Source organism: Ochotona curzoniae, unplaced genomic scaffold (genome assembly GCF_017591425.1).
Source record: "Ochotona curzoniae isolate NIBS_2020 unplaced genomic scaffold, NIBS_Ocur_1.0 scaffold_4506, whole genome shotgun sequence".
Taxonomy (NCBI): Eukaryota; Metazoa; Chordata; class Mammalia; order Lagomorpha; family Ochotonidae; genus Ochotona; species Ochotona curzoniae.
Window position 1 is genome coordinate 42533213 of NW_024467119.1, and position 14597 is coordinate 42547809.

General features: G+C 39.0%; 1 protein-coding gene across 3 annotated transcripts in view; it reads right to left on the bottom strand.

Annotated features, from left to right (window-relative positions):
• The window catches only part of PPA2 (inorganic pyrophosphatase 2), an 89473-nt gene that overhangs the window by 42790 nt on the left and 32086 nt on the right, over positions 1-14597 (bottom strand). For all 3 annotated transcript variants that reach the window (XM_040967453.1, XM_040967454.1, XM_040967455.1), the window contains exon 7: positions 3954-4080. In XM_040967453.1, the coding sequence (XP_040823387.1) occupies positions 3954-4080 (127 nt within the window). The remainder of the gene's footprint in view (positions 1-3953; positions 4081-14597) is intronic.

The following is a 14597-nucleotide window of genomic DNA, read 5'->3' on the forward strand; positions in this document are numbered from 1 at the left end:
TTTAGCGTCTATCAGATATTGTTGACTTAAACAAATCCAAATGTCCATTTTTATCACATCACCATAGTATAGGAACTTTATATAAAGGGCCTGCTTGAGTCCATCAAAATTCTATTTATAATCTGTAGCATTATAGAAAATAACAAGTGATGTACTTGTAATATTTAAGTACCCCTGAAATGAAAATTTAGATGTTTTTAGGAGATGATTCGATTACTGTCATATGATGGAAAGGTATTGTTTATTATAATCACATCACACAAGCTGATCTTTTGAGAAAGCACATTTACAAAATTTAGGACAGTAGGAGCTGGCATTGTGATGTAGTGAATAAAGCCACTGTTCGTACTGCTGGTATCTGAGTCCAGGTTTGAGTTCAGCTGCTCTGCTTCCAATCCAGCTCTCTGCTTAATGCACGTGGGAAAGCAAAGGAGGCCACCTCAAATATCTGGACCCTTATGATCCAATGGGAGAGTCAGAGTTCTCAGCTCCCACCTTCAGCCTGGCTCATCCCTGGTTTGTTGTGGCCATTTGGTGAGTAGAAGGCAGATCTCTTTGTCTCTACTCCCTTCTTTTGGCCATCTCCTTTTCAAATAAATAACCACAATATTATTTGAAAAATTGGAGGCTATGTTGTGACATAGTGAGCTAAGCTGCAGCTTGGGACGTATGCATCCCATACAGGAGTGCGTAAGTTTGAGTACTACCCCACTTCCAATCCTGCTTCATGAGGGTGACAGCCTAAGTACCTGGGTCCCTGGTTCCTGGTATTGGTCCTTCCCAGCCTCAGTTACTGTGAGCATCTTGGTAGCGAACCAGTTGATGAAAAGGTTCTATCTCTGTCTCACTCTCCCTCCCCAACTCTCTGTCACTTTCATATCACTGAAAATAATAAATAAACCTTAAAAATCATGTACAAAACTAGGAAGCTTTTAACACCTGTAATTACTGAGCATCTCTTAATTTCTCATTCAGTGGTCCTTCCAACTTTAACAAGCATTAATAAGAACATAAGTCAGGCTAAGGGGTAAAAAACAAAAAGTAAGATCAGGCAAGAGTTCTGTTCACTAATATTTATTAAAGGAGCAGGACAAAGTTTGCCATCTGAGATAGACTAGAGGACAGCTGGATGATGACCGGAAAAGCTGGCAATGGTAAACACGAGGCAAGAACTGCAGTTCAAAGTTTTTTAGAGTGCTGTCTATGGTTAGCTGATTTTTAAGAAATGATTTTAAAGTCTCCCATCAAAGAGATCAAGATCTAACAGCTTTACTCCTGAATTCTAGAAGACATTTCAAAGAGGAATGAACTTCAATGATTATCATACTATTCTAAAACACTGGAAAGGATGTGACTCTGCCAAACTCCTAATGAGGCCAGCATCTTGCTGACATCAAAACCAGACACAGCACACACAGGCACAGACAACACAAACCACAGATATTCTCGATGAATCTAGATGCAAAAATTCTCAAAAAAAAAAAAAATCTGCAAACCAAAGCCAACACTACATCAAAAAGATCACATATCATGATCAAGTGGGGATTTATCTCAGAAGTGCAAAGGTGGCCCAACATTCAAAAATCAGCAAATGTCAAAAATCATGTCAACAGAACGAAGAACAAAAGCCATGTGATCCTTTCAATAGATGCAGAGAAGGTATTTTGTATTTCAAGACAAAAACCCTCAACAAATTATGGTATAGAAGGAAAATACCTCAAAGTGATAAAGGCCATATATGACTAAACAACAGCCACATTGTAGTCAAAAGGAAAAGCTGAAAGAATTTCTCCTCATATCTGGAACAAGACAATGATGTCCAATTTTACCGTTCTTATTCACTATATCGTTGCCATCTCAGGCAGCTAGTTCAGGGTCTCAAGCTTGAGAGTCACACCACACCCACCTAGTGGTCCTTTCTGCCCACCTGGAACTGGAGAGAGGGTAGTACTGTGTTGTTGTGTAAGCTCTCCCTCAAGCTCCCATAAAGGCCCATGATAGGGAGAGGCTCATTCTCTTGGTACGTGCTTCCATAGCTCTTGAGCTCCAACTTTTCGCCTTCCCTAGTACCTGCTTGATCTTTGGCTTCCCAAGGACAGGTAGTCCCTGAATATGGTCCCTGTGTGTCTGACAGATTCCTCACCCTCAGTTCACTGTTTGGGTGAGTCAGTGAAGGTCCTAATGCTAGATGCTTTGTAAAATGTTGTGTACTTTCAAGAGTTCAAGGAGAGGTGAAGCCTATCAGTAATGAAATGTGGGCAGAGAAGTCAGGAAAAGGTGAGTGTTGGCAGCTTTGTAAGTGTGTCCAGGTTGTTTGCTGCATGTCTCTTAGGATAGTTTATATTGTTGGGGAAGCTGGAACATGGGTTTTCAGCTTAATGGCCAGACTTCATAGCAATGACCATTTATTTCTCTCAGGTTTACATTTCAGACTGGATTGTCATATCAACTTGTCATTTGCTAATTTCTAGTGGGCCCTGCCATCACCCAGCTTGGTGAATAAAGATTCCTTAACACATCCTAGACTTGTCTGGCATGATCTCTCTCATATTCCACAACAATAGTACTAGAAATATTGATGAGAACTGGATTCAAATATGTAGTAGAATTAAGTTGAATTCCTACTTCTGAGCATGTAAAAAATCAATTCAAGATGGATCGATGATCTATAAGATCAGAAATTATGAAACTGCTTGAAGATGTTGAAGAAACAGTTCAAGAAACTGGTCTAGGTGATGGCGTCTTTGATAACACCCCAAAAGCACCAGCTTAAATACAATTAGGCAACTGTGATCATACCAAACTCAGAAATTTCTGCACAGCAAAGGAAACAATCTATAGAATGAAAAGACATTCAATAGAGTGGAAGAAAATATTTGCAAGCTACGTATCCAACAAAGGTCTGATACGCAGAAAATATCAGCAAGTAGAAAAACTCAAGATCAACAACAATCATCCCAGCTAAGAAATTAGCAAGGGGCCTGAACAAGAAGTTGTCTAAAGAAGAATACAAATGACCAACAAAAGTATGGAAACTTCTCAGCCATCAGGTAAATGTAAATAAAAAAACACAATGGGATACCATCTTGCCCCTGAACAATGGCTATTACTCAAAGACAGAGAATAGCACATGCCAGCAAGGATGTAGGGACAGGAACTCTTATACACTGCTGAAGTAAACATAAATTATGGAAATCAATCAGGCAACTTCTTAAGAAACTAGAAATGGAAGTGTCATACGATCCAGGAATAATACCCTTGCTTGGTAGATGCCCAAAAGACACCAGCTCCTATTAAAGAGATAACCACGTCACCAAGCAATAATTTAAAAAAATGAGTCAACCATGGCATCCATCATTACATGAACAGATACAAAAAATGTGAAAATTTTTAAAGTTATCTCAAGAATTAAAAAGAATTTTTACAGTATATATATATATATATATATATATATGTATATCCTTCCACTCCAATTAATAATATTCTATCATTTGCAGCATACTAGATGAAAATGAAGGACATTATTTGAGTAAAATAATCCGGACACAGAAAAACAAACACTAACAAATAAATCACAATTCAATTTGAACACAGAGTGCTGATTACTACAGACTAGAAGTGACAGAAGGAATAAAGGATTTAGATTAAAAATAGCAAAGTTGTGCTTCACTCAATAATTTTGACAAGAATGCTAACATAAGATGTTAGTAAGAGGAATGGGTAAAGATACAGGGGAAAAAAAGTTTCAATTGGTCACCTACGTTTATTGTTTTGTTCCTTAGCAATTTAATAACTTAGACAAAAGCATACTGGATTTTTTCATTCCATGGAAGAGGTTAAAAAAAATTAACTCCATAATACAAAAATGGTTTCTCATGTGAACTACTTTTAAGATCTAAAAATCTTAATGACATATTAAGTTACTTCTGTTTTCTGCAAAGTCACAAACCTACCATCAAATTTTGAGGCATCAGGATCATTCGCATTAATAGCAATTAATTTCCAATCCGTTTCACCCTCATCAATCAGAGCCAAAATTCCAAGAATCTTCACAGGAATAACCTCTCCACGAGTAAGAACCTTTAAGGAAAAAAGAGATTCACCATTTGCAAGGCTTTGCAAAATTTATTCAAACATCATAAAATTCATTTGAAAGATTAAAAGTACAACAGATTAAATTTTATAAAGCTTAGTAATTAAAAATGTAAACATAGTCATAAACCTGTCTTGTAATGTCTTTTATATGTAAGTAGCCTAAAACTTTCACTTCCAACAACCACGAATTTACCCAAAAATTTGCTTTCCTGTTGTGAATAACTAGAAAAAGAGGACAAATTTTATGAAATCATTTTTTCAGACATCAGACCAACACAGCAAGCAAATAAAGAGATCCTGTGGTTGCTCTGGTTTTCTACTCAATACTTGAGACAGAGGAACCCAGTAACAACACAGCGGTCACACCGTAACAGAAGCAGACTCAAAGCGGGGGAGGAATTAGGTAGCAGGCATCTATGGGACAGTCCATTGGAGATGACACATAATACCAGAAAGTCACAAAAGGGGTTCCTTTGAAACACTGAATAAAGACAAAACTGCACAACTGCAGGAAGATCGCAAGAGGCCAGGCAGAGAGTAACTGCTAGAGAGAATCAACTGAGTTTTTGCTGGTGGTCACACGTTACATCAGGAGCAGTTATTCAGCAAACAGCCAAAAAGTGGCATTCCTCACTGGTAGAATTAAACTAGTCTTTGAGTTAAGGGGATTTTAGTTCTGTCCTAACAAAGTTCTTTAAAAATGCCTGTAAACAATCAGGATCATCTACAATTTACAGTCACATCATCACAGCAAACATTCTTTAAAGTAAAACAACACAACTTTCGCATTCAATTTAACTTTCACAACATCCACAATTCTATTTACCAGTTGAAAAATGTAAAGTCTACGGGAGGGGGAACAAAATCAGAAAAAAAAATCAAGAAATAACAGATGGTAAAATCAACAGAAAAGAACTTTAAAGTAACCATTGTAAATATACACAGACTTGAAAAAATTTACAAAAATGGGGAGAATAAGAAATAATATAGACTCAAATAGAACTTTCAGAGTTGAAAAAAATACATTTGTTATGGAAACCAGATATACAGAGAGGAGGAGAGACAGAGAGGAAGATCTTCTGTCCGATGGCTTACATCCCAAGCAGCAGCAATGGCTAGAGCTGAGCCAATCCGAACCCAGAACCAGGAGCCTCTTCCAGGTCTCCCACATGGGTGCAGGGTCCCAAAGCTTTGGGACATCCTTGACTGCTTTCCCAGGCCACAAGCAGGGAGCTGGATGGGAAGTGGGGCCACTTGGATTAAAACGAGTTCCCTTACGGGATCCCAGCACATGCAAGGTGAGGACTTTAGGCACTATGTTACCACACTAGGCTCGCTAGATGGTCTTAATGATAAAACAGGTATCACAGAAGCCAGTCAGTTTAAGTCCTAGCTAATTCACTTCCAATTCAGCTTCCTGATAACGTGCCTGGAAAAACAGAGGAGGGTGGTTCAAGTCCTTGGGCCTTGGCTACCCGTGTGGGAGCCGTAGATGGAGTTCCAGGTTTTACCTTTAGTTTAGTCCAGATCTGGCTGTTACAGTCATCTGACTCTCCCTCTCTCAATGTAGTGCACCAAATAAATAGATAATGTTTTTAGTTGTTTTTTTTGAACAGGCATCACCAAGAATATTAGTAATCTTGAAGTTAAATTAACACAGCAGATATCAAGAATTGGAAAACATATTTGGCAATTTATGAGATACTATAAGGGCTCTAATGTCTAACAAAGTCAGAGCTGTAATAAAAAATCATGAAAACTCAACTAAAAATCTAAAGAAATCATAAATAGGCAATTAACAGGAAAAATAAACACTCTTTAGAAGTATAAAAGTGTACTCCAGCTCACTCATAACTACCTTGAGGTTTAAACCACTTCCCTGGTAGTGTTCCCATAATTCCTTCCCACACAACAGGCAACTGCTTCTGATATTTACCATCTTCTCCATGTTTGGCTTTCCCTCTTCTGGAAGGAATCTCCCTGGCTGCCACCTCTTGTTCTAGAAAGGGGACAACATTTCCTGCTCTATCCAGAGAAATCAAAAGTTGAAATAATACTTTTATTTCATTTTACTAACTAAAACAGGACCAGTGATTGTGGGAATGACACAGTACAGACAAATGTGACCAGAAGCTCATTATTCAAGAAAACTTTAGAGGCAAAAGGAAATGCAAAGATGAGCAATGGATGGACCAAGAGAATTGAGCCGACAGTAATGAGGCTAATGTGTCTCCCAACAGCAATCCACCTCCTATCGCTGTTGCCTATTTAGAAAGACCCTGGAATTTCCATTATAACCCATTCCCTTATACCTATCTACACAGCTGTATGTAACAGGTATTATTTCAAACTGAGAAGTTCAAACGTAAGTCATTTTAATATCTAGGGGTTACTTAATGAAAAAAATAAAAAATCAAGTTCATAAAAGTAAAAACATGACACACATTTTAAAAAACTGGCACACAAAATATATAACATAAAATTGTTGCAATTTGGTGCTGAAACTGAAGTTATTTACTGTATCTTTAATCTAACTTATCTACTAGGCCCAGAAAATCACAGCACAAAGACACCACTGTATAATATAAACTTGGTTCCTATTGTCTGGAGAGAGAAGATACCCGAGAATCATCCTCTCTCCCTTCTTTTTCCTTCTTTTTTTAAGATTTATTTCATTTTTATTTGAAAGGCAGAGTTATAGAGAGGAGACAGAGAGAGAGGGAGAGAGAGATCTTCCATCTGCTTGTTTACTCCCTAAATGGCCACAACGGCTTTAGCTTGAGCTGATCCAGAGCTGGAAGCCAGAAGCTTCCTGTGGTCTACTCATGGGTGTAGGGCCCAAAAACTTGAGCCATACTCTGTTTTCCCAGGACATGAGCAAGGAGCTGGATTCCAACCACAGCATGAACTGGCACCTGTATAGGATGCCGGGGCCAAAAGTGGAAGCTTAGCCTTCTAGGTCATGGTGCCAATCCCACTGAGAGTCCCTTTAAAGCTCTTCACAATACCTTTTCACAACCTATATTTATCAGGTACTACTAAAAAATAAAGTATAGGGTGCCGGCATGGTGGTGCATGAGCAGAGTAATTCTCTGTTCTACTTCTAACGCAGCTCTCTGTTTATGGCCTGGGCAAGCAGAGGAGCATGGCCATAAGCAGAGAACCTGGACCCATGTGGGAAACCTGCAGGAAGCTCCTGTCTCCCAGCTTCACATCAGCTCCGTTCTGGACATTGCAACGGATAGAAACCTTCTGTCTCTACAAAATCTGCTTTCAAACAAAAGCAAATAAATCATTTTTTCCCTTTTTAAGTCTGATGGAACAAAGCCTTAGTAAGCTAATCAGTGACAACAGAAGAATTATTAATATTGAAGAAATAGACAAAACACATTTTGTAAAAGGCTTAAAAAAGATTTTAAGAGAACCTGGAAATAGCAAGACACAAACGCAGATGTTCTATACTCTTAAAGTTGTTTCAGCAGTTTCCTCTTATTGCCAATGCCAGGCTTATATGTATAGTTTTTCTGTACTCTTTTATTTTTGAGAGTTTATCTGGTTATGGAATTCCACTTGAAGCTGAACTATGAACATATGTTCTAGAAAAAAGTTCTTGATATACCTTTATATTTGAAAAGAGAGGTATGGAACAAGAAAAGCATTATTCTGTCCCCTAAGTTGTTTATTTTGAGGAAAAAAAAATCATTTCAGGGCCTGGTTCCATGGCTAAAGCCTTGTCTTGAAGGTGCTGGGATCCTAAGTGGGCGTCAGTTTGTGTCTGGCTGTTTCTCTTCCCATCCAGCTCCCTGCTTGTGGTCTGTGAAAGCAGTAAAGGATGGTCCAAAGCCTTGGGATCCTGCACCGTCTCCTGGCTTCGGACTGCCTCAGGTCCAGCTACTGTAGCCACCTGGGAGTGAACCATTGGACAGAAGATCTTTCTCTGTCTCACCTTCTCCCTATAAATCTGCTTAGCCAATAAAAATAAATAAATCTTTTTTTAACATTAAAAAAATTATGATTTCAAGCCATAAGGTCTGGCAGTGTTGTGGCCTAACAAGTTAAGCCTCTGCCTATGACTCTAAAATCCCACATGAAAGTCGGTTTGAGTCTTGGCTCAGACCAACATTCTGATCCAGTTCCTCGTAGCAGGCTTTGGTGACAGGGTACATAGCAGAACTCACAGGAATCACAGATTGCTTCTAAAAGCAAATCAAATTGATTTATTCAATTTTACTGATAAAATCTCCTTTACTTTGCAACTGCAAAAACAATATAAGATCAGATGAGACTTTTACAGATAAGCCAGAATCCTGTCCAGGTGGTTCCCAAGTTCCAGCAGGATGATATAAACACTTTGACCTCACAAGCAACAGAAAGGAATAGTTCTGTTTAAAAAAAAAAAAAACTGTACTTATGTGCAAAGCAGAGTGTGACATACAGAGAGAAAAACCATCTAGCTCCTGGTTCACTCCCCAAATGGCTGCAACAGACAGGCAGGACCAAGTTGAAGAAAGAATCCTGGAGCTCCATCTGGCTCTTTCAAGGGGGAGAGGGTTCTCAAACCACCTTTTCTGGCACTCTAAGAACATGAGCAAAAAACTGCATATGAAATATAGTAGCCCAGGACTCGAGCCAGTTCTCCAACATGGGATATTAGGGTCAACATATTAAGTAGCAGCTTAAACTGCTACTTACATTAAGCAATAAACATTAAACATTTCTATATGTGTGGTTCTCAATCTATTATTAACTTCCAGGACTCTGCTTCTTTTCTTTGCCTACAAAACACAGTATTACTAAAGAAACTGTCTAGCACAATGTTCCTTAAGCACCCTTCTCATCACCAGGTACTGGGGTGTAAACAAAGAGAAGATCTCTCTCTCTAAAATAAATGGTGGAGGGAACTCCCATTTCTTTTACTTGTAATTTAGTACAAACCACTCAGGTCTCATCAACCAAGAAAGTAAACTGGGGCCCATGTAGCGGCACAACATGGCAAGCCACTACCCATGATACCAGAATCCCATACAGGCTTCCAAATCAGCTTTCAATTGAGCTCCCTGCTAAACAGTGTCAGAAAAGCAGAAGATGGCCAAGTGCTTCAACACGATCACCCATGTGGGAGACCCAGGTGAGGCTCCTAGCTCTGACATGGCTCAGCCCTGGCCACTGAAGCCACTTGGGGTGTGAACACTTGGATAAAGATTCTCTTTCTCTCTCTGATCATGAAATAAAATTTTAAAAAAAATTTAAAGGAATAAACTGTGTTTATACCACACGTTTTTATTGTTTTATTATTAAAGTCATTCTGTTCTTCCAAGGAAATTAATGTATGCAGTTTATTTTGTTACAAGTTTTGAGAATGGGCCCGGCGTGGTGGTCTAGCCTAGGAGTTAAAGTCCTCATCTTGAACACACCAGGATCCCATATGGACGCCAGTTCTAATCCCGGCAGCCCCACTTCCCATCCAGCTCCCTGCTTGTGGCCTGAGAAAGCAGTTAAGGATGGCCCAAAGCCTTGGGACCCTGCACCTGTGTGGGAGACTTAGAAGGGTTCCTGACTCCTGGCTCTGGATCGGCATGGCACTGCCCATTGCAGTCACTTGGGGAGTGAGTCACTGGATGGAAGATCTTCCTCTCTGTCTCTCCTCCTTTCTATATATACCTGATTTTGCAATAAAATAAATCTTCAAAAAAAAAAAGTCTTTTGGGAATCATATAGTTCACCATACTTGAAAAATGAATCAAGATTCTGAAACAAAAGCATAAGTAAGCCTCAAAGGTTTTAAGTATCATTTTTTTTTTTAGCTCTTGTGGAAAATTCACAAATATCCAGGGCTAAATTCTTCTTGCACCATTCCTCTAGCTGACCTAGGCTATCTCACACAATACTCATTATTATTATCATCATCATCTGTTATACAGTTTTGCATGTATATGGCTCCCTCCTTTCCCCTTTCCTAACTCCTTGCCCTCTGCCCCCAATATTTTACAATAATATGGTTCTTCAGCAGCAGTCATGATTAAGCTTTGCTTTCTCAACAGAAAAATGGAAAGCATAGCCCTTCTGCTACAGGGCTGAAGAGTAAAGGAAACAATATGTACATGAAGTAGAACAAAAGACCTTCACAGCTTTTCCCTTTGGTTTCTACAGGTATTTACCAGTTCAAACTTAGCTACTACTAATTCTCAGAAGCTAAATATGAACACAATGTAACAGTAGCCTATAACAATATTCTATGCTGGTTCAGAAACTGAACAAAGTGAAATTTCAACAACAACAACAACAAAAATAATCAAAGATGCTGGTGTCGTGCTGCACTGGTTTGAGCTATGGTTTACAAAGGCAAGTTCCTATACTGGAGCACTGGCTCAGGTTCCCACTGTTATGCTTCCAAAACAGTTCCTGGGAAATCAGAAGGTGGTCCAAATGTTTGGAGACCTGAATTCCAGCATTCTGAATCTGGCCTGCTGAAATCTTAGCCATAGTGGCAATGTGGAAAGAGAACCAATGATGGAAGAGATCTAATTGTCTTTTTCTATGAAACTCTGCCTTGCAAATAACCTTTTTTTTTTTCTTAAGAAAATGATGAAAAAAAAAAAAACCTGTAGAAATCTAGTTATGCTAAGAATGTGTTTCTCTTTCGGTGTAACAACAGCACAAACTCAGAGGTTTAACACAGAATAAACAAACCACCATTTCCAGGATCAAGAGGTGAAGCACAGCACAACTGGACTCTGTGCTTCATAATCAGCTCCTTGCAGCTGCTGAACTAAAGTTCACTCACTTGCCTCCACTCACTTGCTGGATCTTAAGTGGACCACACGGCATACTCACAAGTTGCCGCTTTTCTTGTCCTGTGCCTTTCCTCCTCCTTTGAACCAGCAATATCTTAGTTTTCCTCATATGAACCTGACTTCCTCTTCAGCCACCAGCCAAACAGCTCCTTGCTTTTAAGGACTTGAATATGTACGCTGGGCCTGCACAATAATCCAGGATGATCTGTCTGCTTTAGAGTAAACCGTAATATACCATTCCATAACCAATCACATGTACAGGATATAAGGACAAGAGTGTGCAATTTCAAGGGGCCATCTCCGAAAGTCCGCCTATCATATCTAATTATCCCAAAGGAAATTTAAAAGGAAAAATCTATCTCCAAGAAAAATTTCATATAAACTCTGCAACAAGAAAAAATAAAGTGGAAAAATACCCCACAAATCAAAATGTGCTACTACTATTTTCCACAGAGGTGTACAACATGAAAAGATAAAATGAACATTATATATTGATATTACAATTCAGTGTGAAGGAGTATTTCTTCTTGGTTTCATTACATAATTAAAATTTTCTTATACAATAAATATCAGAGGAAAAAAAGCTAAAATTGTGATGGAATTTGGATCAAAGATAAAACAAAATCATGTAAAAATAAGAAACATGATTTCATGGAGGGAAAAAAGTCCATCAGTTTAGTGATTATCAAATTGTAATAGCGGCCAGGCCTACAAAATGCAGAGTTCTAGAAGACAGCAGCAGTAGAGTCATGTGTCATTGATGGCTAGCACCGCCACAGAGGGAAGCAGTGCTGTGTGAGTCCACTGTTGAGCAAACATTGCAAAGTATACAACCACAAGCTAAGGTGGCTGATGTCAGTAAGACATAATCTTACAGATCTGCTGTTGTATGTATCTATCTACCACAAGCCAAAATGTCATTATGTAGCACAGAGCATACACATTTTACTGATTGGCAATTGCAATGCCAGAAATTAATTTTTCTTTTATGTTACATCTAATAATTTCTTTTTTAAAAAAAGGTTTATTTTTATTATTTTTTTTCATTGGAAAGGCAGATATACAGAGAGGAGAGACACAGAGGAAGATCTTCCGTCCGATGCTTTACTCCCCAAGTAAGCCGCAATGGCTGATGCCATGCCGATCCGAAGCCAAGAGACTCTTCTGGGTCTCCCACGCGGGTGCAGGGTCCCAAAGCCTTGGGCCGTCCTCGACTGCTTTCCCGGGCCACAGGCAGGGAGCTGGAAGGGAAGCGGGGCCGCCGGGATTAGAACCGGCGCCCATATGGGATTCCGGGCGTGCAAGGCAAGGACCTCAACCACTTGCGCCACCACGCTGGGCCCCCATCTAATAATTTCATTATGCTAGAATCTCTTGCTCTTGATTGAGAATTTCTTCCATATTTTATGACTTTCTGTTCTGCAGTAAACCAAAAGCATTCTCATTTGATCATTTATATTCATAGGAAACATAAGGCAATATGGTTCAGTAATTCTATACCAAATACCTACTATGTACCAAGCTTTCTGTATGAAATATAAAAATGATTCCAGGGCCCGGCGGTGTGGCCTAGCGGCTAAAGTTCTCGCCTTGAACGCCCAGGATCCCATAAGGGCGCCAGTTCAAATCCCGGCAGCTCCACTTCCCATCCAGCTCCCTGCTTGTGGCCTGTGAAAGCAGTAAAGGACGGCCCAAAGCCTTGGGACCCTGCACCCGTATGGGAGACCCAGAAGAGGTTCCTGGTTCCCGGCTGCAGATCGGTGCAGCACCAGCTGTTGCAGTCACTTGGTGAGTGAACCATCAAACGGAAGATCTTCCTCTCTGTCTCTCCTCCTCTCTGTATATCTGACTTTTTTAAAAAATCTTTTTTAAAAAAAGTGTAATTCAAATTAAATTAAAAAAATGATTCCAATATTAATTACCTTCATGTCAAAAATCACTCATATTTAATATATTTAGTCCTACTCTTCAGTAAAAACTCATCAAATTTTTCTTAGCCATTCCTTTGGTTTGCCAGCAACAAAGTTAGTGCTATTCAGTTAAATACTAGAAGTGCTAAAATGAGTTTACATTGAAACTGACTTGATTTAAAATAAAAGCATGTGACTCACTAATTCAACCTTATTAAATTAAGCCTATGTTATGTAACTGTACTGAGTTCAACATGGCACTAGGTGTAAGAACAAGTCTGCATTCCCAGCAAATATATTAGTATTATAGAAACACACACAATGGACAACTATTTTAGCCTATAGAAAGTCAAGAAAAGGGATCCAGAGGAAGTAATTCTTCAGTGAGAATATGAAAATGACAGGGGGAAGAGAAGCACAAAAAAAGGAAGTAAATAAAGTGAAGGGGCGGATGGTCCATTTTGCACTGAGGGAATACACTGCACAAAGGCCTAGACATCCCTGAGAACAGATGAATTAAATGAATTAAAACAAGGTCAACAAAACCAATAGCAATGAGAATAGAGAGAAATAGTTATAAGCTATTTAAGAACAGAATCAACTTCCTTGTTTTCTGATGTAAGAACTGAGAGGTGCATGCACGGAAGAAACTGAGATATCATTTAATGAGCCCAGAAATAATGAAAGGAATAGATCAGAGAAAAATAATTGTGTTTGATATGAGTTTAAGATGTCTGGAATATACCTTTGTGCAGATGCAGGCAGCTGCGTATGAGGGTTTGATGTAAAGTTGTCAATGTGATAGCCAAACCAAAACCATCAGTCCTTGGGATTGGATCGCCAAAGGAGCTCTTACATGAGAACAAGAGTTGCACAAACATAGGAACCTCAAGTTAACCAAGGAACAGGCAGACACAAAGGAGCATATCAAAGAAACCAGAAAGATGGACCCAGAATGACCACAAAAAATTCAAGATATGATAATACTTGTCATCAGTGAATAACTGACTTTGACCCAAAAAGGAAAAAGTCAACAGTAAAAAAACACTATGACAAATTTAAGTTAGATAAAGCCTATGGACCCAGAATGACCACAAAAAATTCAAGATATGATAATACTTGTCATCAGTGAATAACTGACTTTGACCCAAAAAGGAAAAAGTCAACAGTAAAAAAACACTATGACAAATTTAAGTTAGATAAAGCCTATCAAATAGGCCTACTTGGGTATGATTTAAATCAAATTAACAGATCTACTGGCATCAGTTCCATGGAAATAATTGGGAGGGGGTTTTAGTGGGTTAAACATTAAGTGAAAAGTAGAAAATGAAAACTAGTGTTGAAAATACTATTTCTAAAAGTTCTCTTGAAAAAAGAAGAGAAGCAGCATAAGGAAGGAAGCCAGAAATGCTAGACAACCAAGAGAAAGGGTAAAGAACTATCATCACTCAGAGTGGAAAGAACCAGATCTAGACCACAGCTTAGGTCCTGGTCTTAGGTAAAACTCACAGCTCTCAGAACAGCAGGAGGACATGAAGAATGTCTGTAGGCATAGGTAGAATGTTAAATCTGACGGAATGACGAGGGGTTCTTGTTTGCCAGTTTCTATGAGCCCTATGAATATGAAGATGAGATGCCCTGTTGGTAATGAGAACCAAGCGAGACAAGCTGACTGCACAAAAGCACAAAAAATATCAGCACTAAATGTAGCAGAAAACAGAATAAGGAGGAATTGATCAAAGACATATATAGAACTGATGGATAATTAATCTATGGGATTGTGGGATTTCTATCCCTC